This window comes from Carassius gibelio, chromosome A5 (assembly GCF_023724105.1).
Source record: "Carassius gibelio isolate Cgi1373 ecotype wild population from Czech Republic chromosome A5, carGib1.2-hapl.c, whole genome shotgun sequence".
In the NCBI taxonomy this organism is placed as follows: Eukaryota; Metazoa; Chordata; class Actinopteri; order Cypriniformes; family Cyprinidae; genus Carassius; species Carassius gibelio.
The window spans coordinates 24,505,184-24,531,734 of record NC_068375.1 but is presented as its reverse complement, the minus strand read 5'-3'; the positions used below and the strand labels follow the sequence as shown (position 1 = coordinate 24,531,734).

At 39.9% G+C, this 26,551-nt stretch overlaps 1 protein-coding gene and 1 long non-coding RNA gene across 4 annotated transcripts in view; one reads left to right on the top strand and one right to left on the bottom strand.

Annotated features, from left to right (window-relative positions):
* Window positions 1-25,029, bottom strand: part of arhgef28a (Rho guanine nucleotide exchange factor (GEF) 28a) — a 64,159-nt gene extending 39,130 nt beyond the window's left edge. Inside the window, exons 1-7 of the mRNA XM_052592698.1 lie at window positions 24,987-25,029; window positions 6,764-6,914; window positions 5,325-5,807; window positions 1,772-1,952; window positions 1,430-1,623; window positions 879-883; window positions 423-474 (exon numbers count right to left, since the gene is read on the bottom strand). Coding sequence (XP_052448658.1) covers window positions 423-474; window positions 879-883; window positions 1,430-1,623; window positions 1,772-1,952; window positions 5,325-5,807; window positions 6,764-6,914; window positions 24,987-25,019 — 1,099 coding nt within the window. The 5' untranslated portion in view covers window positions 25,020-25,029. The remainder of the gene's footprint in view (window positions 1-422; window positions 475-878; window positions 884-1,429; window positions 1,624-1,771; window positions 1,953-5,324; window positions 5,808-6,763; window positions 6,915-24,986) is intronic.
* LOC128005875 (uncharacterized) lies at window positions 11,919-13,431 on the top strand. 3 transcript variants are annotated; one of them, XR_008178525.1, is made up of 4 exons: window positions 11,919-12,117; window positions 12,390-12,448; window positions 12,537-12,602; window positions 13,284-13,431. It is a non-coding gene; the product is annotated as an uncharacterized LOC128005875 (long non-coding RNA). The 3 variants fall into 3 exon arrangements; XR_008178531.1 differs by having other exon boundaries at window positions 12,264-12,448; XR_008178519.1 differs by lacking the exon at window positions 11,919-12,117 and having other exon boundaries at window positions 12,146-12,448.
* Window positions 25,030-26,551: the final 1,522 nt, after the last annotated feature.

The following is a 26,551-nucleotide window of genomic DNA, read 5'->3' as shown; positions in this document are numbered from 1 at the left end:
TTGCTGTGGGGAGAGCTGGGGTAATGAAGAGGGAAAGGAGAGTGAGAGACAGAGAAAAAGTGAAAGTGAAATAACAGAAGGAGGACTGAGACTAAGTAAGAGCCACACGAGAAGAAAATTGATCACAACTGCAGGATGAAAAGTGGTAAGACCTTGGTGACAGCAGAATATAGAAACTAGTCATAAAATAAACCCAAGACAGGAAGAATAAAATTAACTTTAAAATAATACAAATGAACATTATGACCAGGACTGATCTTGTGGAGTTTGAACACTCACAACACGGCTTATATCTAATTTCCAGAAAGCCACAAATATTAGTTGAAATCCCAGATTGCAGGTAAACATTTTAGTTTAACAGTTTTATTTAAAAAAAGACAGATATTTTAATCTGTGTATTTAGGTAAAACACTCTTGTTTACCTGTGTCACATTCATCAGATCTGCGTACGCTTCCCTCACTCAGTCGCTCCACCTGTAACATGTGTTTAACACGGTCAGGTCTGAGATAGAGTCACATGTGTTTGTGTTTGACATCATTTGAAAAATCGCATTTTGATTAACTCATTAAACTCTTTTTTTTGTATTATTCAGCAAGGATGCAATAAATCAAAAGTGACAGGAATAAATAACATTTTAAAATATATTAGAATAGAAAACTGTATTGCCTGTTACAAATATTTTTCACTGTAGCTTTTTTTACTGTATTTTTGATAAACTACATGCAGTATTGATGAGAATAAAAGACATCTTTCAAAAACGTTTTAAAAAACACTTGCCAACCCCAAACTTTTAAACGGTACTGTACATTTACTTATTAAACTATGCATAAGTACATATGAAAACAGTTTTGAGAAACCTCACAGGTACATGATTTACATGTTCTGTCTGCCAACAGTTGTTATATGAGAAATACCAGTCTGCTGTAAACGATACTGTAAACTGCCAAAAAAAATCCAGTTATGACTTTAGTCATTTATAGACTTTTAAAAATGAAAGTTAGAGGGAGGGGTGGACAGCTGAAAGGTGTATTTCAAACTGGGGATTATTTCACCTGGAGTTTTATGATACTTTCTTTTCTGTAACAAATGGTAAGCACATAAAATATTTATTCCATTATAAAATTAATATTACCCATGTATTTACTCAGAATATATAACGGATTTTGAATTCTTTTGAATAACTGCCAGTAGAGAAAGATGATTTTGGGGTGCAGATGGTGTAGTTACAACATGTACTGTACCAGCAGAGGCTAACAAGTCTTTGCAAACCAGCTGAACTCTGACCCTTTGAACTCAATCTACTGCAAATTGGAGGTGTGTTGGAAATTTGTATTCAGAAGCTGTTTAAATCATCAGTGTCATCAGTTTTTTAATGATGTTCTGTAATGGCATGTTAATGGGTGTCCACACCTGTATGCAAATGCAGACCCACCCTTGCAAGTGTATCCGAAGCTCTGCCCTTCTCTCTGTACAGCTCGATGCTGTGCGCTGCATCTATCCATGTTCCGTTCCTCACAGTCAGACAAACAGATTCGGTGACAGGGCAGATACGGAGCTGATGAGAGCCGTCAGTCCATATCTGACACATCCACACTGGCCTCCACACACTGCTACTTGAGGGACTGATCATAACACAGTCATAAGACACATCAAACTCAGCCCTACTGTATGCTAGATCAGTGACTGAGGTGACACAACAGTGATTAATGGATCTTTTTCAGATGTAATCTAATTATAGTGCATTGTGTCAGGCTGGATGGACTGACTCACACTGTTAGAGCGCTGATGAGTGGGTCTCTGTGCTTCTGAGCCAGTGTCAGAGGACTTTGTCCTTCCTTGTTGATGATGGGAATCATCCTCTGACCTTCAGACTCATGGAGGAGGAAGTGACTGAGGTGGGGGAACCCCAAAATGATAGCCACATGTACAGGCATTTTCCTGGAAAGGAGATCTTAAAGAGACAGAGAATAATCAACGATCAGACTCGGAAAAATACTGCACAGCTTTATTTTTCAAAATATTTTTTTTCAATAAAAAAAAAAAGCTGATTATATTTCTATTTTAATTTTCTATTTATTTCTATGTATTCATGTCCCAGTTTGGAAGAAATTGGCTTTTTATAAGGTGTACAAGTATAAAAGGAGTTGTAGTATGTGTGGAAATGAGTTTGGCATTCTTTTCAGTGATCCACGTCAAAGTTCTCTTTTATTCCACCCACAGATTTTTTTATATACTAGGGCATGACTGCATTCAAAATCCTGTAGAGCACTTGTTCTCCATTTTTTGGGGCTTGAAGGCCGCACGATATAAACCATACGCAATATTTAAAGGTCCTCTACAGTATATAATATAAGCAGAACTACTATATATAATATATATATATATATATATATATAAATTTAAATCATGAATATTTTTGCAACTCATTAAATATTGTACAAAAAATAAAATAATGTACACACAGTATATTAAAATCACACACAAATTGTGTTTATTTTTAATATATATAACTACTTTAATTAGCACTAAAAGAAAGCCCTTTGCATGCTCAATAGGGAGATTGTCAAATAGAAAAATAAAAATACAAAAAAACATCAGACATCAGGAGACCAACTGGCACATTAGTGTACAAGTTCTAAAATACACACAAGATGGTGTTGTTTTTTTATTTGCATGCAAGCCCATCTGTGCTTTGTGCTGTATGCAAACAAACAGTAGTCTGATAACAGGTATAACACTTCTTTTTAAAAAAAATGGACCATTATAACCTTGTGAACATCCACATCAATGGTTTAGAGTTCAAACAGACAGCTAATCTCTGTGTGGTACACATCTGGTCATAAACATGCTGCAGGGAGAAAAACACTTATGGCAAGCACTTTGTGCATGGAGTCTGAGGTGTATTATGAAGGGGAGTCAAAGACAGGGCCCAAAGGTTGAATACGGTCCATGGAGGAGTCCAGTCAGCTTTTTGGATGATTTGAGGGAAAAATATTGAAACCAATCCGGCCTTAAAACTACAGTGAATGTGTCACCCTTTCTGTTTTCCTCTTTATTGTTTTAGTATTTCCCTTAAGTATGCGTAAGCCACAGATATTTAAGTGTAATATGTGTAGAGCTGAGTCCAAACCTGCTCAGCATGTTATCACGATGCTCAAACTCACAATGGCAAATGCAAATTCCATTCAATCAAGTGGACTCGTCATAAACAATCAGTTCATCTTCATATGAATGAGATTCAGGAGGCTCAGGATATAAATAATCAAGTTGACAAAGCCTCGTATAAGTGTGGTTCAGTGGAACTGAGGACAAGTTACTGGGTCTTGACAGACAAACTAAAGAGGGGACTCTAAACCGGACTGGTGTGTTTGTAAAACGCAGCACACAGCTCGCACACACACACACACACACACACACACACACAGTAAATGACTTAACAGATGTCTATGACTCTTTGCTCATACTGATGGTGGTAGTCGAACTGCTGTTTTGATTTAAAAGAGAAGTGTCAGCAAGGTGAGGCAACATTTCCATCACATTGCTCTCGGTTTACAATTTCTGCAACCATGTCACTTATCTATTTTGCAAGAAGTTGCAGAAAACGAAGCAGTTTGTTTGAGAGATAAAGCATTGCAGTTGCTTGATTTGTTTTGTTGGTGAATCTTATAAAGTGCATCGTGCTAAAGCTGTTTAACTCAGCAAACTGCCAACAATAGTTCTCAAGGGAATGACGCAACAAATGTAAAGGATTAGATCAACATATTCATATCCATTACGTGAATGTCCAGGTTGTTTTGATACACTCAAAATAATCAGTAACACTTGTGAGATAAACTGCTGTTACTTTCCCTGAGAATAGCAAGAATGTTGCTAAAGAGTGCTGTCATGAATTAAAGCTGGCACGCCGTTCTCCAGACAAAGCAATGAAATAAAATGAGCACTAATTCAGCTGTGCAATTTACCGCAAACAATCGCTAGTGTTATGCCAGGGGCTCTGTGTGCACTAGAGACATTCTTTAAATCTCTTTCTCTACTGTTCAAGAAATGAGTTAATGTTCTGTGAAGGAATGATCCACAGTATCCATTCTCTCTCAGACAGAGCTCCTGACCATAACAACTACAACACTTCACTCTATTTCAAACACACACACACACACACAGATAAATATTGTTATATTCAAGAAAAGAACATGCATGGCATTACTTTAATTTCAGAATATTCTGCATTAAACAGTTTATATATATATATATAAACACACACACACACACACACACACACAGAGAAAGATCATGTATATGAAATAAAATATTCTATCAACAATATTCGAGGAGTTAAATGGCTTTGCTGAAACTGTGCTCTGGCCAACAAGACTCAAATTATTGTTCACTATTTTATTCTATATCACCGTTTGTTAATATTGGCTGTCTGTCACATGAGAAGCATGCTCCTGGAAATCCATAATGCATAAAACAAGTGAAATTAAGTTAAGAATTCCTCAAACCAACTGTCACTGGAAAAAAAAACATTTTGTTCTTCCCCCAGGTACCCTAAAAAGACATCCTGATGGCAACAACTGAACTCTTTCTGTAATGGATTATCCACATTCCTAAAAATTTTGTGTTCCTTGGTTAAAACCTGTCTATGATAAATTTCAATGGGCTGACTCATTCTAATAACTTTTCCTGCCAGACTACAATACAGAAAGAGAAGACTGATTCACCTCTACAGGTCAAAGGTAAGCAGACAATGCTGATATTATATTGTATTGTATTGTATTGTATTGTAATGTATTATATACGCACAGATTCATTGGCCCAGGGACTCTAAACCATTCCCCTTCATGAGTCTAGCTTCTAAGTGAACACAAAACACTATTACTTAAAATTACTCAGTTGTAACTAAAGTGCTGTTGAATTTAATCCTGTGTTCCACTAACGAACCATAACAAACATACTGCAGAGCTCCATACATCTGTCTTACAAAAGTTAGTTAAACACCCATATGGATAATGCAATTAAAATCTAATTGATACAGTTCATTCAAGCAGTATCACATCTGAAAAGATCACAAGAGGCTCTAAATGTTTCAGAAAGGTGATCTGTGTTTCCAAAACATAAATCACATATTATGTATTATGAATATAATGGCAGTCTGGGTTATGGTGCTTTGAAGTGCACTTTTTTTCTGAGAACAAATTTTTCTGAAGACTTTGGCAAATCTATTTGTACAAAACAATCAGTATGTGGTGTAGCATACAGGAATAAAATGAGGATTAGCAGCAGTACTTGAAGTGATAAGAGTGGCAGAATGAAAATGACTGACCTTGCTTCTGTCCAGCTTGGCCGTCCCATCCCAGAAAGTGGATATTAGCCAGGGCCTGTGTGATTTGTTCATCAACTGCACTCTGTTGTCCCACTGTGCATCTGTGCTCTGGATTAAACTCTGATGTTCCTGAGGCTTCTCCCTGACTCAAATTCCCCTGTTCACAAACACTGAGCCCTCGATCTGCTAGGCAGTCCAAACGAAATAATTCCTTTGGATCACAAATCCCATCTGTCCCATGCTGGCCAGTCTGGTCTAAATGGTTAGTCTCAGATGAAAGCATTTTCTCTGGGCAGAACTTCCGTAGGATATCCTGATAGCTGCTGGATGTCAAGTTCATCAGCTGCTCTGCCACCTCTTGTGCCTCATCCCAGATATACTCCAGAGAGAGCTGTCCTGAATTGCAGAAGGGGCTGATGGGGCTTCTGCTGCCCCTCAAACAGCAGTAGATCTCGACAGATACTTTCTCTGGAACATCGTGGCCTTGACGGAGAAAGGGTGAGAAAAGTTCACTGAGGTAGCTCATCAAATATGTTAAATTATACATATTCTATCTGCTCATGATGGACTACATCATTTTGATCTTACCGTCCAACTTTTTTTATATTTGGTAATTTGTGATTTTGTGTAGTTTTTTGTTTTACAGTGTCTTAAACTAAAGGCTGCTGAAAAAAGGAGAAGTCCTTCAATATGCCCTAAACATTCAAAACTAGGGTAATATTTGTACATCATCATACTGTCTTGTGTTACTGTCTTGATATGACAAAACACAAAAACAGGACGTTATGAACACTAGAACTTTATATTATAGGAAGAAATCAGGCACTGGCCCATTTTACTTTTACTTTACTTAAAGCCATGAGGTAACATGAGCTCACAACTCTATTTCATTATGTTTCAAGACTGAACAATTTCTTTCAGGTATTTGTTGCCTTCTAACGATATGTTTCAATAGAAATACATATTCTTCACTCCTCACCATATGCAAACAAGCACTATCACTGACCAGTGCTGTACTGGTTTCATTTGTGAACAGGAGATCCCCTTATAATCCAGTTCACACTGACAACGGTAACCATGAAGATAACTAGAACTTCAAAGTTTTAATACTCATTCTAACTCTATATGAAAAAAGGTACGACTACACCACAACTATAGAAATATCTTTAGAACCGTTTCAGATGATGCCCATTTTCCAAGATGATGTATGATAAAAGCATTGACAGCCAATCAGAATCCACCTGAAAAGAATGCTCAAGCATTTGAAGCAGCAGATGAAAAAAACTACAGCACATTTCAAATAAACAATGTTAACATCCATTGACGTGAATGCCAATATAGTTATTGTTATAGTTCTAGGTGTGAGCTGGCCTCTACACAATCAAAGAAAATCAACCTATATACATCTATTAGACTGTGTGTTTAATTCAGTGTCTTACCGGGCACAGTGAATCTAACTGAACCTTGATCCGCGGTCCTGTGAGCTGTAGTGACATGGTGAAGGGATGAGCCTACAAGAAGCACATAGTAGTCAGCTTCTTCCTGAACACACGGTGACACCTGCAGCTTCACAAAGACCTCCACCTGACCCTGAGAGAAAGACAGTTACATCCACATTATGATTTGTGATACACACAGCATGTCATGATGGAGTTATCAAAGAAATATATTTTTAAAGCCAAGACAATTCTTTGGAAATGGAGCTTATTATTCAGGCAAATAAATGCAGATCACTGAAATGTTACGTTAGTCAAATTGAAAATGAACAATCTACCGAACAATAGCAATATATTTCTTCAAATGAATCCAGACTTTTATTTTGACGGGTTGCCGGGAATATCTTTACAGTTCTGTGTGTATATGATATGACACCAGTTTTATTCAAATTAAATGGTAAAATGTCGGTGAAGTGACTCTCAGAACAGTTCTGGAAATGTTGTTCATGTATTTATGTCCTCATTTAGTGAGACGGCAGAGCTGAAATCACAGCGAGCGTAACGCACTTCAGTATGTGTGTAAAGTTAGCAAGCGAAACCACGTGTCTGTGCCATTCACACAGAGATAAGACACACAGAATATGCAGGATTCATATTTAAATAGTCTTTTTGCGGCTTAATATTTACAGATACTAGTCCATATAGCAGTTTGACGTAAGTGTCAAAATTTGACAAATTCTGTGACATTCAGCGTTATTCACGAATCAATTCCTTATTATAGGGCCCTAATTTAGTTGGGTTTCTAGAGAGTCTGCCAGCTCAAAACAGTTGGAAAGAAAACACACAGCCAGCTTGTAATGGGCTGTCTGAATCTGAAACGGTGTCATCCAGCGAGTTTCTACGTAGATAGCTAGCTATTTGAATAAGACAACATCTGAGCCATGGATATATTCATGTGTCTTGTGTTGACACATCCCAAGGAAGACAGGAATGGGATGAGTAATAACTCATTATCATTTACAAAGACATGCACCGAAGCGGGTCGCTGTGAACAGAGCTGTATTTGGTCAAAATGGTGTTGTTTTACAAGACCACCGAGGAATTATGAAAAAAAGTATGTTAATACAGACATTTCATAAAGACCCTAAAGAATCATACCAACTTGTGGAAAATGGGCATATGATATGTCCTTTAATATTAGCTTGTTAATGCTACTATCTAGTCTGGTGCAGCAGTGAAGTGCACTGCAGATTGAGGCCATACTTGAACTGGGCAATCTGGAGCTTCAACGTCTTTGATTCAACAGCCATTTTGATTTGTTCACTGAACATTGGGCTCCTCCTCCTCTATAGACTTGTTTGCATAGGAATTTCTTTATACCACAGCAAAGGACATAGATAAATTCAGTCTCACCGGAGACGTGTGTGACAAGTCACTTTTCTCTTTCTCCCTTCATTCAACATAAAGCCCCCGTTTGATTGTATGCCTTCCTTCACCAGAGGTCTGTCTCACTTCCTGTCATTTAAGAGGCCCTGCAGAAATAGTGATGGAGGGAGAAAGAAGGCATACAGAACAGGTCTGGTGCGGGAATGAGGGAAAGGTGAGCTCTCTCCTATTTTCTCAGGCTCTGTATACTTCACATAGGGTGAATGAATGATGAGCATGGGATTCTCTCTGCTCCTCTTCTTCTCTTTCCTCACTCTGCCTCTCAGAGTTATGCGGTTTCACGGTGCTCTCTTTCCACACAATCTTACTGCCGTTTAGAGGTAAATAGCTATAAAACTCTCATATACTTAATCTAACAGGCCCAGTTTTAGTTCTACTTGCAAAGTGTATGGGTTCCGAGGCCAAAATCTTACATCACAATATGAGTCATGTTTAAAAATGGTTTCTATTTTAAACATCATGTGATACTTCCCATTTCTTGAATATCCAGTAAACTAAATACTAAAAAAACTGTTCATAAGTAATGAATCAGTGGAAAAACAGCTGCTTCACAAATGAAACAATCTATTAATTAAAATGACTCTAAATACATGATTGTGTGTGTGTGTGTGTGTCTCTATGCATGTACGTATGTATTTATGAGTCAAGAAAACACAAAAACATTTGTTTTAAGGATGTTTTTTTGGAAAACAAGCCAAAAATACTGATGAAGGAAACAATGCTATGGTCACATCAACAATATTTAATGAACCTCATGATTTTATTTTTTTTTTTAAACTGTATGCAACAGATGGAGCAGAACAGTTAGCAAGTGTATATTTTGCCCTATAGTCTTATTGTCATGCTGGCTTATAAATTAAGAAAAGAGCAGAAGCTAATTTACTGCAGTTACTCCACGGATCAATGAGAGTCTCTGGCACCTGTTTACACACTAGTTCCTGGAAGGAAAAACAGCTCACTAATACCCTGGTCCCTATTGACGGCACGTGTGTTCCCTTACCAGTGACATAACTACTGCCACCTGAGAAGGGTGTGTATGGGTTCTCATGTTCAAACAGGATTCAAGTCCAAACACATATTTAGGTTAGAATTGCTATTCAGTAGTGATAATATCTTTCTACCATCTTTTCAGACATCTGTGCATCTCACAGTTTACATCATCTAATATGAAACACAACATTAACATTTTAAAACAAAATTAAGCACATTTTTGTTAATGCTACTATCCATATACTGCTGACCATATTTGAATTGGGCAATCTGGAGCTTCAACGTCTATGACCAACGCTGTGATAAAATACCAAGTGATAAAAGTCTGAGCAATTTTGTTTAATTATTCCCCTTTCTAAACCGAGTTAGATTTAGAACAATGTGCCAGAATTTTAAAACCATAAACATATCGTCACTTATTTACTGGAGGTTCGGTCAATTACATGACTCAAGGATACCATTATTATACACCATAATAAACTTACCATTAAACATTATATTCTACAGTCATAAATTAAGCATTTAAATATAAAATGGCAAATCATAAAATGTTTTGTTAATTTATTAAAAGGATTTGCAGAACATGATCAACGTCTTAAAACATTTTAATATAAATGTACATGAATAAACATGCATTAATACGCTTTAGACAAACTCAAAATAATTAATAATTATTTTTTCATTATTTCATGAGAAACAACTCCTCCGTCATGCTATTTGTGACTGACTTTTTATGTGTTTCAGCATTTCTGTGTGTTAAAATGTTTTAATGAGGAAATATTTCCTCTCCCACAGTCCCACTCTATTATTTGCTACTGCAGTTTGTTTGTTTTCTTGAAACTTGTGATGGCCATATTAATTTGTATTAATATTAAACCATTATAAGAAATACAGATTTAATTGACATCAACCATCCAATATGTATAGATGCAAAAGTTGATTTTCAAAAGACAAGCAGCCAAACAGCTCAAGATTTACTGACTAGCTGTGAAATATGAAGTCTGTGCAAGGCATAATCTTCTTAGTGAGCTGAAACAGTATTTCTAGAAACGTCTTCTTTATTAGAGATAATCACCTGTTGGATTTTCTTTGATCATGGTGTTCCTGTCCTGTTCCTGTCAATTTTTGGAATCAACAAGCTTCCAAGACAAAGCGTAACACTCTAGTCTTACTGGACAACACATTAAAAATATTTATTTATATCAAATAAAAAGGTAAAGCTTGGGACTAGAGCAAACAGCTGTTCGATAAAGAGTCATTTGATCAGCTAGCAACAGCTGGATACCGATAATATCCCAATTAACAACTCAGCACCTGGTAATAAGGAATATAAATGGATTATATATATCTTATGTCTGATTATATATGGTTCATACAAAAATAGTCAGGTTTTTTTAGGTCAACGTCTGCACAAAATCATTTTCCTTTAACCCGAGATGATCTGCTCAATCCAAATTTCACAGCCGCGGTTTGTAGGTAAGTGTTTGACCAGAACAGAGTATCATGTGTTCATCGAGGAAATGCCTTCCATGCGATTCCAACTGATATCCGAAACAGAACACAGGAAGAGGAAGAACACAGCGCACAGGAATATTTCCAAGCTCATAGTGCCACATGAGAAAATTGTCCAAATAGTCCCCTATGGACTCAACATGACTCCAACATGAGATTCCAGCTTTGCTAAGACGTCCAAGAACTTACTTCTGTATGCTTAATGATTCCTGAGGGAGTTGTGCCAGAAGCCAGTGACCCACAGTCGTGACCCACATCACAACACTCAGAATCCAGAAGGCTGAACGTTAACACAATCAACTGCTAGCTTGACCAGTATTTTCCAGACATAGTAATATGACATTTTCTTTACACTTTACCACTCATGGGGTCCATAAGATTTTCTTCATGTTTTTAAAAAGTCTCTTATCACCCCAAAGCACATTTATTTGATTAAAAAGAAACAGGTAAAACTGTTATATTGTGAATTAAAATATTTAAAAACGTGATTTATTACTGTGATGGCTTGAATTTTCAGCATTATTACCCCAGTGTCACATGATGCTTCCGAGAAAGAAAAAAATGATAATAATATGCTGATTAGTTTCTTAATTTGCCCCATCATAGTACACAAAATGTAATAAGTTCTTGGTGAATAAAAGTACTAATTTACAGTAGTGTATATTTCCATTGCTGATCATTATATTTGGGGGTCCTTGACATCAAAAAGTTTGAAAACCCCAACACTAAACTCACTATTTTATCACTCTAAGCACTCTGTGGTTCCCTGGATAGAGCTGATTTAGTGTGATTGAGGAAAAATACTTGACAGACAAACACAGAGGCCTTTTCCTCAATGCTGTTTGTTACAGTCAAACCGTACACAGAGCCAGACTTTACCATCTCTGTAAAGATGTTTGTACATTTTTGATTGAACTAACTCTATCATGGACATCACAGTTCTAGTAATGTAATTTAAACTCAAAGAAAGTCTCAATGAATAGTTACTAAGGCTCTAATATCCTGGTTAGTTTTCTAAGTGACATTAAGGGCTTTACCAGTCGTTAGAAACATGCTCTCCTTGACTGTGACTCATTAAATATTCCTCATGGCTCTGCACACCAGGTGAGACTCGGGTATGGCCAACAATATCTAGACACACCCTGGCACACAGGGCCATGCTAACACACACACACACACACACACACAAACTGAACCCACTCTCAGATGGAGTAACCCCAGAGTGCAGTCTGGACGATGGGGCGGGGCGACACTTCGAGGCGGAGCGACACGTGTCGCCCCGCCCATATTTGTTTTCCCCGCCTTTGACATTTTCCTCCGAGCCAGCAGGGGGCAGTTTGCGTTGAAACAAACAGAACGGTGGCAACTACAGCAGCAGAGTAATAACGCTATTCCGTTGATTGCTTGAGGTGAGTAAAAGTGGTTGTGTAGATATCTTATAATATGAAATGCGATGTTCGATCATTTATTTATCCATGGTACGTTCAATTTGAATAATTATTGTTAATAATTGTTATAAATTGCTCATTTTATTGTTCTTTGTGGATTGTAACAGTACACTCTGTACATGGCTTTAGTTCATAGGTTCGATTTTACAGAGGTATGGCATCACATTTGTCAAGTTATTTGAACAGACATGCATGATTTTTGTGTGTATATTATTATTATTATTATTTTTCAGGATGACATGATCAGGAGGTGGTGGTGTTCTGTTCTCCTGGACAGCTTTACTCCGCAAATGTATGTAGCTGTTTGAATGTTGCTACATGAAACATTACTCTGTACTATATCTAGCAATATACCTACGTCTTGACATTTGTTCTTTTAGAGCTCAACCACTGAGGGGAGGAACTTCACCATTCACCATGTCTTCAGGCAGAGTCCAGCAAAGCAGGTTATTTGTGCACATACATTCATTAAGAACTAATAATTACATATGTGTGTACATGCAGAGGTATTTTAGTTATTACAGCTACATAGTTGTTCAGATGTGAAATTGGTATTATGTACAAGTACTATATTGGTCAGCACTGTGGATTATTTAAAATATAGCTATCAGTTAACATCAGCATCAAAGACATTTAAAAACATTTCAGCTTAATTAATTTTCAGCGAGTTTTTAAAATAACTTCTGTTTGCGATCTAATGTGGATTTTATTCACCATATAAGACAGAAATATTTATATTCAATGTAAAAGATCTTCATGTGGATCATGCATACAAATATATACAAATATCTCACTGGATTATTACAATTAATGGCAAAATGAATGTGTGGAAATGTAAACTAATATATCCTACTGACACACAACAGCAAAAGATATAAATAATTGTCTTAAAACAGTTTTTTTTTTCAATGTGAAAATACTAACATGCCTAATACTTCTGCACAGTACTGTGTATATTAACATTTTATTAGTGTTATTATAAAATAATGAGTATGCAGTTGTGACAACAATCTATAGTTTTTAATGAGAGTTTTAAAGCACGGTTGTCTGTATTCAGTGTTTATATAATGTTTAATAACTTTTATATACATGTATAAATAAACCTGTGTATGTTTTTGATTCAACAGCTTCCACTGGAAATCCTCAGGGAAGTTATTTTGTCGGCGGGTGACTCTGCATATTTGACACTTTCTCTGGTTTGCAGATGGTTTAGGGATGTGCTCCGAAGTTTTTCGGAAAGCGGCAAAGTTTGCTTGGCTAGACCGTAAGATTTCCCCCTTTAATGCTCATTCTCCAATTGAATTTTGTAGTAGAAGGCTGTTAAACTTTTTTTGTATTATTATTATTATCTTTCATGTATTTTGTCTTTACACTATAAGTTGTGGCCAACTGGAAGAAGTGTACTCCTGTCTCCTGACCGGAACGAGTTCAGACGGATGTACTGCATCAGGGAATGCTTGCAGTGCAGAGCCCTTTTCAAGTTTAACCCACCAGGGTACAGGGAAGAGACCGGCGTGGTGATCTTCTGAGCTTTTGTTTACACAGGATTTTGTTCCAAGGACTGTTTTTTTTGTTTTGTTTTGTTTTTTGCGGCATGAAACACATTTGTGTGTTAAATTCATTGAAGGGAAATAGAGAATGGACTGAGATCAACTGGTTTTGATGTATTAATTGATGTCATTTAAAGTTAAACTTTGCAGTGTATAATGTTTTAATAAAAAAGCTATGGAAAACACGTGCATGACAACAGGTTTCAGTCATTTACATCAGTCTATCATTCTTTAAGATTTCTCATATTTGATGATAACATCATTTGCTATGCATTGCTCATAATGGATTCTTAATTTAGTTGTGACAGGATTGTGAGGATTAATGAGGTTTTCAGTAATGCAGTTCAGAAAACAAATAACAGAAAGTAACAAGTGTTTTTGGGCAAGTTCTTTAGAACCTGTATAGTTCCTTCCTTGCAAAAAGTAACCATGGATTTATTGTAGTAAAAATATTTGTTGGCATATTAATGACTGTGAGCTGTAATTATAAAAACACCATAGTTTTACTATAGTTACTGTAGCAGAACCATGGTAAATTTTCGTAGGGGCCAAGGGAATGTTCAGAATATTATTGGTGACGTTCAGAGACTGGTGACAATTTGTTACACACACACACACACACACACACACACACACACACACATATATATATATATATATATATATATATATATATATATATATATATATATATATATATATATGTATGTATATATAATTTGAATATATAAATCAAGGTACTCCATGACTATCTACATAACCATACTTCGCATAATATTGCCGTGTCATTTTCAAACCAGCGAGTAATGCCGAGGTAGCGTCTACACTACAGCCATTGAGGGAGTAGACCATTTATTTCTATTCTGTTCGTCGTAATCCAAAACTCTTTGTATTTATACGGGATGTTGTGGAAATGCAACAATAAATGCAAAAACACAACATTTATATTCACTTTTTAATTTATATTAAAAGTTTATTCATCTGAGTGTCTACTTCCGCATTCCAATCCTGCTAATAGCGTCATAATTCTCTATACCAATAAGCTGTAAAATCGTCACTCATCTGTACACCAATAAGCTCATCTTAATCATAAACCAATAACCGCTGAGGTGGGCGGGGCGACACGTGTCGCTCCGCCCCAACGTGTCGCCCCGCCCCATCGTCCAGACTGCACTCTGGGATACTTGCTCAGATGTACTGAAGGAGCACATATAGTCATGATGACTGCAGTTAATAATGTCCACACTCATTGGTTTCATTTAGAATGTCATGGCAACAGCAACACAACTAAAGCAGCTGAACCGTAAGGACTACAATGTTTGTCTGATTCTTCAAGTGTAAACTCACATCCCAAATTGCTTGTGCCATGAACCCATGGCATTGTCTTCCAGGTTTTAGAGTGACAGACTTTGACTATCGCTGTTTCCACAAAAAAAAAAAAAAAAAAAAAAAAAAAAAGTTTAAATAGAACAACTTTTTTCTACAGAATTATTTCCTGAAAGTTCTTGCATAAATTCAACTTTACTTGCACAGGGGAAAAAAACACAATAAAATGTATTTATTTATTTAATTTTTTATTTAATTTTTACAGCGTTTTTGAATTTTGATCAATATAAACCTTTTATTTGGACTGACCTTCTGATCTAGAAGCACATTTTTTCAAGTGAAAAAAAAAACACTTCCTAAAACACACTAGGTGCCACATATTGGACCAGGAACACCTGAAAGCATTTAACGCACGCCTGCACGCGCGCACATACACACATACACACACACACACACACACACACACACAAACACACACACACACACACACACACACACTAATTGCTTTTAGCTCTGAGTGAATGAGACTGTTTGTCTGTAGTGCAGTACAGGGAGTTGAGGGTTGACACTATGCAAGTTTGCCACAAACTCTCAACATATCCCCTTACAAAAACACATTATCCCCGTCACAGTCACACACACCTTAAAAAGCTTAACTAAGCTAGCACATAGTGCCCCTCTTTTATAATGAGGTCACAGAGAAGGATTGTGCGACTCTCTCGTTCAGCCCACCGATGAAGAGAGCTTCAGATTCACAATGGCATCCTGTCCAGGGATCAACACCTCTCAAACATCTATTCCTGTAGCCTAGGGTTTAAAGATTTGGGCTAGTAATAAAAAGGTTGCAGGTTTGAACCTTGCAAAGAGTGACCCAGGTTTCTTAAGCAGAATTGCTCCTGTCAGTTTGTAAAAATGTAACGGGTAAATGATTCAGTAAAGTACACCAGAAATCAGAAAAAAACAGGTAAAAGTTTGTTATTTAAAGAGATAGTCCACCCAAAAAAATCATTTATGCAAGGGGTATGACATCCTCTTACATGAATTAGATTTTGAATACCGTTTTAGTGTCTTTTGTTTCGCCCTATTTTTAATCCATATGATGAATGACAGTGTTGTTTTGTAAATAAACAGAGCCGGACAGTAACGGAGTACATTTACTTGAGTACAGTACTTAAAGGGGGGGGGGGGGGGTGAAATGCTCATTTTCACTCAATCTCCTGTTAATCTTGAGTACCTATAGAGTAGTACTGCATCCTTCATATCTCCAAAAAGTCTTAAGTTTTATTATATTTATAAGAGAAAAATAGTCGGTGCCGATTTTTTTCAGAAAAACACGAGCGTCTGGAGGAGTGACGTGTGGGCGGAGCTAAAGAATCACGAGCGCGAGTAGGCTTTTGCGTTGAGAGCGTTTGGAAGTGACATTACCTTGAGGACAAAACCATCATCCAAAACAAACCATGGCTAACAGATTCAGCCGTTTATTTATGATCCAGAATCAGATCCCGAGGCTGAAACTGAACAAGAGCAGCAGCAGCAATGTCTACAGCAGGACGTCTCTATGTGGTATGTATTGAAACTGTATATATTTGCTTAGCGGTTTTGGAAAATGACTAAGTTCCACTTTTTGTCGTCTTTTTTTTTTCTTTAAAGGTGTACAAGGTTTACTTGATGTGCTTATGCGCCGATAGCTAAGTTAACAACACAGAGATATTTGAAGCAGTTTTACTCACCGACTGTGTGTAACACATCATCAGACAGGGAATCCATTTTGCAGGCTTTATTGAAAGACTCGAGGTCGTACAGGCAGGGATCAGGACCAGCAAACACAACAGTAGAGATAACCAGAATCGTCGTCAAACACAGGCAGAAGTTCAGGGGTAACAGGCAAGATTCAGAGTCCAATAAACAATCCAAGGTCAAGTGGCAGGCAGCAAAGGTTCAAGAGACGGTAAACAAACAGAACTGGTAACAGGAAATCAAACACAGGAAATAACGCTTGGAAATGTCAGCCGGAGCAAAACAAGACTTCGCGTTTGGCTAATGGAGTTGTGCAGCTTATATCTCCGTGCCAATGAGCTGCACCTGTAGGTGATCAGAGTGGGGGTGCGGGGATGATGGGTAGTGTAGTGCGAATCAGTATAGGTGAGTGTGAGAGTCAGTATTCCGGAGATGGAGCCCTCTGCTGGCCAGTAGGGGGAATCACGGGGTTCGTCTCCGTGACAGAGCCCCCTCCCTGCGAGCGACTCCTGGCGCGAGATGGTAGCCGACGTCGAGGTCTACCGCGTGGTCGTGGGGCCGGTTTCTCCGGATGTAACCGATGGAACTCCGTGATGAGGTTGGGGTCTAGTATGTTGTCAGCGTTGACCCAAGATTGTTCCTCCGGACCGTACCCCTCCCAGTCGACCAGATACTGCAGGATGCGTCCTCGACGCCTGGAGTTAAGAAGCTCTCGCACCTGGTAAGTTTCCTCAGTCTCGATCTGGACGGGCTGGGGACTCTGCTCACGGGACCTCCCCTCCCCCTCCACTCCAGGGGCCACAGCGGGCTTGAGCAGAGATACATGAAAGGTGGGAGAGATGCGATAGGTGTCAGGTAATGCAAGACGGAATGAAACAGGAGTGATCTGATGTGTTATCTTGAAGGGACCCACGTACCTTGGACTTAGTTTCTTGCAGGGTAGTCGGAGACGGAGATCTCGGGTAGAGAGCCACACCCATTGACCGGGTTGGTATATAGGCCCAGGACGACGACGGTGGTCGGCATGTTCTTTTTGATGGCGGATGGCTCGTTGAAGGTGTACGTGAGCTTGATTCCAAGTCTCCTCACTGCGTTGCAACCAGTCCGTGACGGCGGGTACATCGGTGGGTTCCCCGGACCAGGGAAACATGGGTGGTTGATAGCCTAGGATGCACTTAAAGGGAGTTATACCAGTGGCTGGTTTGACCAGGGAGTTTTGTGCGTACTCAGCCCAAAGGAGGAACCGTGCCCAATCTTCTTGGTTGGAGCTACAGTATGATCTCAGGAACCGGGTGATTTCCTGATTGAGCCTTTCGACCTGGCCGTTGGATTGAGGGTGGTAACCAGAGGTCAAGCTAACGTTTATATTGAGGGCTTGGAAGAAGGCTTTCCAGAGACGGGAGGTAAATTGGGGACCTCTATCGGAGACGATATCCTCCGGTAGTCCGTAGAGACGGAAGACCCAGTTACAGAGTAGTTCGGCAGTCTGTAGAGCAGTAGGCAATTTAGGTAGGGGAATTAGGCGACAGGCTTTGGAGAATCGATCAATTACAGTCAGAACAACAGTGTTACCCTGAGAGACAGGTAGATCAGTGATGAAGTCTATCGCCAGATGGGACCAGGGTCGTTGTGGGATGGGGAGAGGTTGCAGCAATCCGGCTGGTAATTGGCGGGGAGTCTTGTGTGCATTACAGGTCTGGCATTGTTGGATGAAAGTTACAGTGTCCTTGGGTAATGATTCCCACCAGAACCGGTTCTGAAGCAGGTGAATGGTAGCCGTGATACCTGGATGACCGGATGCGGGCAAGCAGTGCGTGTGGTTGAGAACTTGATCACGTAAGGTAGGTGGTACGTAAACTTTTCCAGGAGGACAAGCTGCTGGAGGTGCGTGTTGAGAGTTGTGTTGTTGGATAAGCGTCATGATGTCCCATTGTACTGGTGCAATGACTACTTTGAAGGGGAGTATGGACTCTGGTTCGGATGGAATCTGTTCATCTTCGTGAATACGGGATAGCGCATCTGCCTTGGTGTTCTTGGAGCCTGGACGGTAGGTAACTGAGAAGTCGAATCGAGAGAAGAACAGTGACCATCTGGCCTGCCGTGGATTGAGGCGCTTGGCTGAGCGCAAATACTCGAGGTTCTTATGATCGGTTAGTACGGTGAAAGGAAAGTTGGCCCCCTCCAGCCAGTGTCTCCACTCCTCGAAGGCTGCTTTCATAGCGAGAAGTTCACGGTCTCCCACGTCGTAGTTACGTTCCGCAGCATTGAGTTTGCGGGAGTAAAAGGCACATGGGTGGAGTTTACCGGTAGAACTCTGGCGTTGGGAGAGAATAGCCCCGATACCAGTGTTGGAGGCGTCCACCTCGACGAGAAACTGGAGATATGGGTCAGGATGATGGAGTATGGGGGCGGTCACAAACCTTCTCTTTAGTTCCTGGAAAGCTTGAAGAGCAGCTTCAGCCCAGTGTAGCCGATGGGCTCCTTTCTTGACCATAGACGTGAGGGGACTAACCACAGAGCTGAAGTTCCTGATGAAACGGCGATAGAAATTAGCAAACCCCAGAAAGCGTTGAAGCTCCTTTAGTGTCCCTGGTACTGACCACTTGAGAACGGCATTGACTTTGCTCTCATCCATGGCGACCCCCTCTGGGCTGATGACGTACCCCAGGAAGGTGGTGGAGGTGGTATGAAATTCACACTTCTCCGCCTTAGCATAGAGTTGATGTTCAATGAGTCTTTGCAGTACAGCTCTCACATGTTGGACATGTTCCTCCAGGGTATCTGAATAGATTAAGATATCGTCAATGTATATGATAACAGTTCTATTTAGCATGTCTCTGAAGATGTCATTGACAAAGGATTGGAAAACCGAAGGACTATTGACCAGACCAAACGGCATCACCCGGTATTCGTAGTGCCCATTGGTGGTTGAGAAAGCTGTCTTCCACTCGTCCCCCTCCCTAATGCGGATGAGGTTGTATGCGCAGCGCAGATCCAATTTGGTGTAGTACTGTGCAGTACGTAACTGTTCTAAAGCAGAGGGCACCAGTGGTAGAGGATAGCGAAACTTTACTGTTATTTCGTTGAGTCCACGATAATCGATGCAAGGGCGCAGACCTCCATCCCTCTTGCGGACAAAGAAGAAGCCAGCTGAAGCAGGAGAGGTGGATGGACGTATGAACCCCTTCTCCAGCTCCTCCTTGATGTACTTGGCCATAGTTTCTGACTCGGGTAATGATAACGGGAATATTCGACCCCGGGGTGGTGATGAACCTGGAATGAGATCAATGGCACAATCATAGCTGCGATGTGGTGGTAATGTGTTTGCCTGTACCTTGCTGAAGGCGGTGACGAGATCGTGATACTCCTTGGGCAGATTGGGAATGTTGGTGGTCTCCGAGTCTAATGTGACAACTTGTACCGTCATAGGAGAGATGGTCGAGAGGCATGATTTCTGACACTGGGTGCTCCATCTAAGAATTTGTCCTTCTCTCCACGACACCTGAGGATCATGCAGTCTGAGCCAGGGCAATCCCAAAATAACAGGGGTGTTAGATACAGGGAGCACGTAGAACTGAATGGTTTCTTGGTGTAGCAGGCCGGTTAACATTTGGAGATCTTGGGTGCGGTGAGTGATCAACCCAGACCCCAAAGGGCGCCCATCTATTGTGGCTACAGACAGAGAATTAACGCATGAAATTAAAGAAATGTTATTCCCTCTGGCAAATTCCTCAGAGATAAAATTCCCAGCTGCTCCTGAATCAAGTAAAGCAGTGGTGGCTATTTGAACCTTGTCGGTCTTGATTATCAGAGGGACTGACACACAGTTAAAAGGTAAACTCACCGACTTCGGAGTGTAAGAAGAGCGGCGATTGGGACAAGTGATTCGTAGATGTCCCGGAGCGCCACAGTAGAGACAGAGTCGGTTAACCCTGCGGCGGTGACGTTCCTCCTCAGTCAGATGATAGGAGTTTATCTGCATGGGCTCTGTAGTTTCTACGGGTCGCGTTACCGCAGCGGTGAAGAGGCGTGGAGCACTGACACGGCGAGAGCGTTGCAGGTTATCAATGGTTATAGTAAGTGAAATAAGATCACTCAGAGTTCTCCCCTCATCACGGCAAGCGAGTTCGGTTTGCAGTTCGTGATTAAGCCCCTTGCGAAACAATACCTTCAGCGTGTCACTCACCCATGACGTCTGAGCAGCCAAAGTGCGAAAGTTCAAGGCATACTCCGCTGCTGTTAATCCTCCCTGCGATAATTCAAGCAACCGCTCACCCGCTCCTTTCCCCTCTCGGGGGTGATCAAACACCTCACGGAAACGTCTCAGAAAGTCAGTGAAAGTGGTGAACGCCGTTCCATCCTCGCGCCATACAGCCGTTATCCATTCCAAAGCTCTTCCCGTTAATAATGAACACACGAAGGCGATCCTACCAGCATCAGTGGTGTAAAGGGTGGGTTGTTGTTCAACGAACAGCGAGCACTGTAGTAAGAAGCCCTTACACTTGGTAGAGTCCCCGTCAAATTTCTCCGGGTAAGCCAGTCGAGGATTAACGTGAGTTGGCGTTCCTGCCATGTGGGAAGCGGTGACCGCTGCAGGTGGGGTTGACGTCACGGCAGGGCTGTGGAGGGTTTGAACAGCCTTTACCAGTTCCTCCGTGACGGAAGTGAGACGATTCAATTGATGTTGATTAGCAGCGATCTGATTTGCCTGGGCTGCCATGGTAGCACACAGATGATCGTAAGCCGCTGGATTCGGTTGTGGCGAAGTCTTCTGTAACACATCATCAGACAGGGAATCCATTTTGCAGGCTTTATTGAAAGACTCGAGGTCGTACAGGCAGGGATCAGGACCAGCAAACACAACAGTAGAGATAACCAGAATCGTCGTCAAACACAGGCAGAAGTTCAGGGGTAACAGGCAAGATTCAGAGTCCAATAAACAATCCAAGGTCAAGTGGCAGGCAGCAAAGGTTCAAGAGACGGTAAACAAACAGAACTGGTAACAGGAAATCAAACACAGGAAATAACGCTTGGAAATGTCAGCCGGAGCAAAACAAGACTTCGCGTTTGGCTAATGGAGTTGTGCAGCTTATATCTCCGTGCCAATGAGCTGCACCTGTAGGTGATCAGAGTGGGGGTGCGGGGATGATGGGTAGTGTAGTGCGAATCAGTATAGGTGAGTGTGAGAGTCAGTATTCCGGAGATGGAGCCCTCTGCTGGCCAGTAGGGGGAATCACGGGGTTCGTCTCCGTGACACTGTGGTTCCAACACACGATCGTGACCCTTTTTCGTTGGGACTGCATTATCCCTAAGAAATAAACGATACGCAAATCTGGCGTCAAACTGGGCCTTGTTTGTAAAACAAGCATCTTCTAAATGCAGGGAACAAACAAAAACACTTGCACAACTCCGTCGATGCTCTGTAAAAATAAACTCCGTCCACTGGTCCCTTAATGTTTTTTTTTTTTTTGGTAATCTGTGCAGGGTTGTCTTGCCCTGGCAACCAAAAACACACTTCTTTTGTGACATTTCGCGACGCTCTCGCTCTGATCAGTGAATGTCTCTGCTTTGCTCTACGGGAGCGCGCGCTCTTACGGCAGAAGTGCCCTTATGACCCATATAAGGAAATTCCGCTCCATTTAACGTCACACAGACCCATACTCGAACAAAAATTTCCAAAACTTGTGACAAACTGGAAGGAGTATTTTTGGAACAGAGGTTTTCTACCAACGCGCTCTTAAAATAACAAAAAAATATTGTGCCATTGACTTTAGACCAGGTTTGAGTTGGTCTATGGCGCAGTCTATTTTCACCTCCTTAAAATAGCAATGCGCCAGGAATGCGACTGAACACACCTACTTTTTAGACCAGCATGCCCATGGGCGCACAAATGGGTGAAAATGCACTTGCTAATTAAACGACGTGGAGCTGGACGGGAAAATGCGAATGGCGCCGGACTGAAACTAGCAAACACACTTGCACTGCGCCAGGTGTATGATAGGGCCCAGAGATTGTGTGTGTCAGAATGGTGTTATTCAGCCAAAAAAAGTATTTTCTCCTTCCTTTTTATGTCAATGTGAGAGAAAGGGGCTTAATACGGTCATTCAAAAGAGCTGGATTTCATTTTTCCTTCTTTGTACGCTGACCTTAACACAGCTGATTAGCAGATTTTCTTTAATCATTATTATTTTCTCTTCTATGCTGCGTGTATAAGACGGTGAGATTCAGAGGGGTGTCAGAACATTGCTATATTGCCTTCTTTGCTAATTTAGGTTTATTGATTTGATTGATTAAAAACAGAGAAACTCACATGTACACACAACTGTTAGCTGAATTTTCTTTTCTGATATTACACATTAATGTAAGCTGAGCATTTGCTTTGATATTCTTGAGTATGCGGTGTGTTTAAAACGGTCAAATGCGGGTGCAAAAAATCCATTAAAGGGGGGGTGAAATGCTATTTCATGCATACTGAGTTTTTTACACTGTTAAAGAGTTGGATTCCCATGCTAAACATGGACAAAGTTTCAAAAATTAAGTTGTACGTTTGAAGGAGTATTTCTGTTCCAAAAATACTCCTTCCGGTTTGTCACAAGTTTCGGAAAGTTTTTTTCGAGTATGGCTCTGTGTGATGTTAGATGGAGCGGAATTTCCTTATATGGGTCCTGAGGCACTTCTGCCGGAAGAGCGCGCGCTCCCGTATAGCAGAGCACTGACTGAGAGCACAACAGACTTCACTGATCAGGGCGAGAGCGTGCAAGACAAGACAACCCTGCACAGATTACCAAAGAAAAAACAGCATTAAGGGACCAGTGGATGGAGTTTATTTTTACAGAGCATCAACGGAGTTGTGCAAGTGTTTGTGTTTGTTCCCCTGCATTTCTAAAATGCTTGTTTTACAAACAAAGCCCAGTTTGACGACGGATTTGCACATCGTTTACTTCTTAAGGATAATGCAGTCCCAACGAAAAAGGGTCACGATTGTGTGTTGGAACCACAGGCGGTGAGTAAAACTGCTTCAAATATCTCTGCCTCCTTGTTAGTGCGTCCGCCTCCCATCGGAGACCCGGGTTCGAGCACCGCTCGGTGCGAGTCGTTGCTGCTGCTGCTCTCGTTCAGTTTCAGCCTTCACAGCTGTCACAGCTTCCAAACGCTCTCAACGCAAAAGCCTACTCGCGCTCGTGATTCTTTAGCTCCGCCCACACGTCACGCCTCCAGGCGCTCGTGTTTTTCCGGGAAAAATCGGTAAAGACTATCTTTCTCTTATGAATATAATAAAACTAAATACTTTTTGGAGTTATGAAGGATGCAGTACTACTCTATAGGTACTCAAGATTAACAGGATATTGAGTGAAAACAAGCATTTCACCCCCCCTTTAAAACTCTAGCAGAGGTTTGTCAGAGCGTTGCCATTGTGCTATTGCCTTGTGGGCAAGTGAGAAATGTTGAATAAAGCAACATGGTAAAAAGATGAAAATGACTTGATTTTACTTTGAATTCATTTTACATTCTCCAAGGTATTAACATTAACATTAACTCCATGTAGGATGTTTCTGTACATAAATGTAAGCACTGTGGCAGTAGTAATGCAATAATTAGAAAATGTACTCTTGTACTCTTGATACTCAAGTACTTTGAAAAACAAGTACTTCAGTATTTTTACTCAAGTAGACATCTGACCCAAGTACTGGTACTTGAGTAAAATTTAGCAAGGGGTAGGCTATATGTACTTTTTCTCAAGTAATGAAGCTGTGTACTCTGTCTGCCTCTGTAAATAAATAACAACAGTTAAAACTTTTCAAATTATCTACGTTTTTCAGGTTTGTGTCTCTTTAAGACACAACAACTGTACCAACTTCCAGAGAGGCAATTTCACAAGACAGAGTAATAAACAACTGAAAACACAAACTTTCGTTCCTGTTATTTTATAAACCGAATGTAAACACGGTTATGAGAGACGCAGTCCATAAAATGCAGAAGCTTGAACAACCAGAACAATTTCAAGGAGTTTTCTCTCATGCACAGGTAAAGTCTTTAATAAATGAGTTTTGTCCTTTGGCACCCTGAGAGAATTGAAATGACAGATCCTGAAGGTACAATGAAAGAATAAAATTCCATAAAGTAAACCAAGAGTGACAGGACATCAAAAAAATCTAGAAAGAATAAATTTCCATAAAGTAAACCAAGAGTAACAGGACATTAAAAAAATCTATAAACATAAAGTGGCACCTCTCCCCTGCTGAGCTCCATTACGGCAACAGCACCTAAAAGTAGAAAACACACATGTATAAAACACGGTAAAGACACAAACTTACAGATAAAACACCTTAAACCAAACACATAATATAGAAAAAAAGGACGTATGAGCAGAACAGACCCTTGCATTTCAGTGCTGCACAATATATTGAGACCAGTTGCAAAACTCTGAAAACAAATGTCTACTCACTACAAAAATAAAACATGACATTTAACTGAACGCTGGCACAGAGAGAGAAAGAGAATATCATACACAAGCAACAAAAAAGCCAGTAGAAAGACGATTTGATGTCGCTGACAGTGTCCATTATGGCCAGTCATAAACAAATATGAAATAAGGGCATCACAATGAAACCTTAATGTCTTTTTGTCCGTCCTTTCATTTCACTGACTCTCAACTGACTTCTCTTTTAATTAGGCTCAGAGACGGATGAGAACAAAAACCTTGCTTTTAATTGGGACATGCTCACATGGCAGTGCGGGGGACAACAGAGGGCTTAATCTTTTGATCCTCAAAATGTCAGAACACAGCCCTGTCTCACTTTCTATGGCCTAAGCACCACTGCCATGTTTTCTCTTGCAATCAACAGGAGGGAGAGCCGGGTCTAATGTAAAGAAGAACTAAGATTGGTGAAACTGTGCTTTTTATTCCTTGAGTAAACTCAACCCTCAACGCACACCTTGGCAATATTATCACTATTAGCTAGTAAATGTTTTTTACTCACATAGGCCTTTTTTATAGGCCTATGATTCCGATCAGTTTCTTCTTAAATTTTGGCTTCTTAATCAGTCAGTCAAGTATTATGATATTATGATAATTAAGCACTATTTCATGATTTACTTTAACTTTAGTGATCAGAAATAAAAATGGTTAACCATGTATGAAAGCATAGTTGTCATAATAAAATAATGTAATACTCCATGGTCAGTACCAGTTAAGCTTGTTCTTCAAAAAAGGCAAATCTGATTTTCAATGAGGCATGTACAATGAAAATGGATTGGTCAAATAAAACCCAATAATATTTATTGTTTCAATAATATAGTCATAAGGCAACAGATGTGTACTAACATGATTTTAGAATGGAAAAAGGTGACTTAATTGATGCTACTATGACAACCAGCAACATAAACCTTAAAACCCTTAAAAATTACTCTTAAAATATATATATTAAAACAGTTTTACAGCTTTTAAGATAGTTTATGTTTAAAAAAAAAAGTGTAAGTGCTTTTACAATAAGCTTCACATTTCTGCTTTTAAATTTTTCAAGTTCCATTGTAAATAGCCCACCATAATAACAAAACGATGGAAGAAATTACTCATGGTAATCAATATTAGGCCACAAACAGTGTTGATTGAACCTAACCTCTACTGAACCTGGAAAACTCCTGCAAAACATAGTTTTCTGTTAGCCAAAAATGTGACTAGACTAAAGGCCCCGATATACTTCAAATGAAATGAAATTAACTGATAGACGTCTTTTCGAACAACATCAGGCCGAAACAAAGTTCGTTTTGAGTTCATTTCA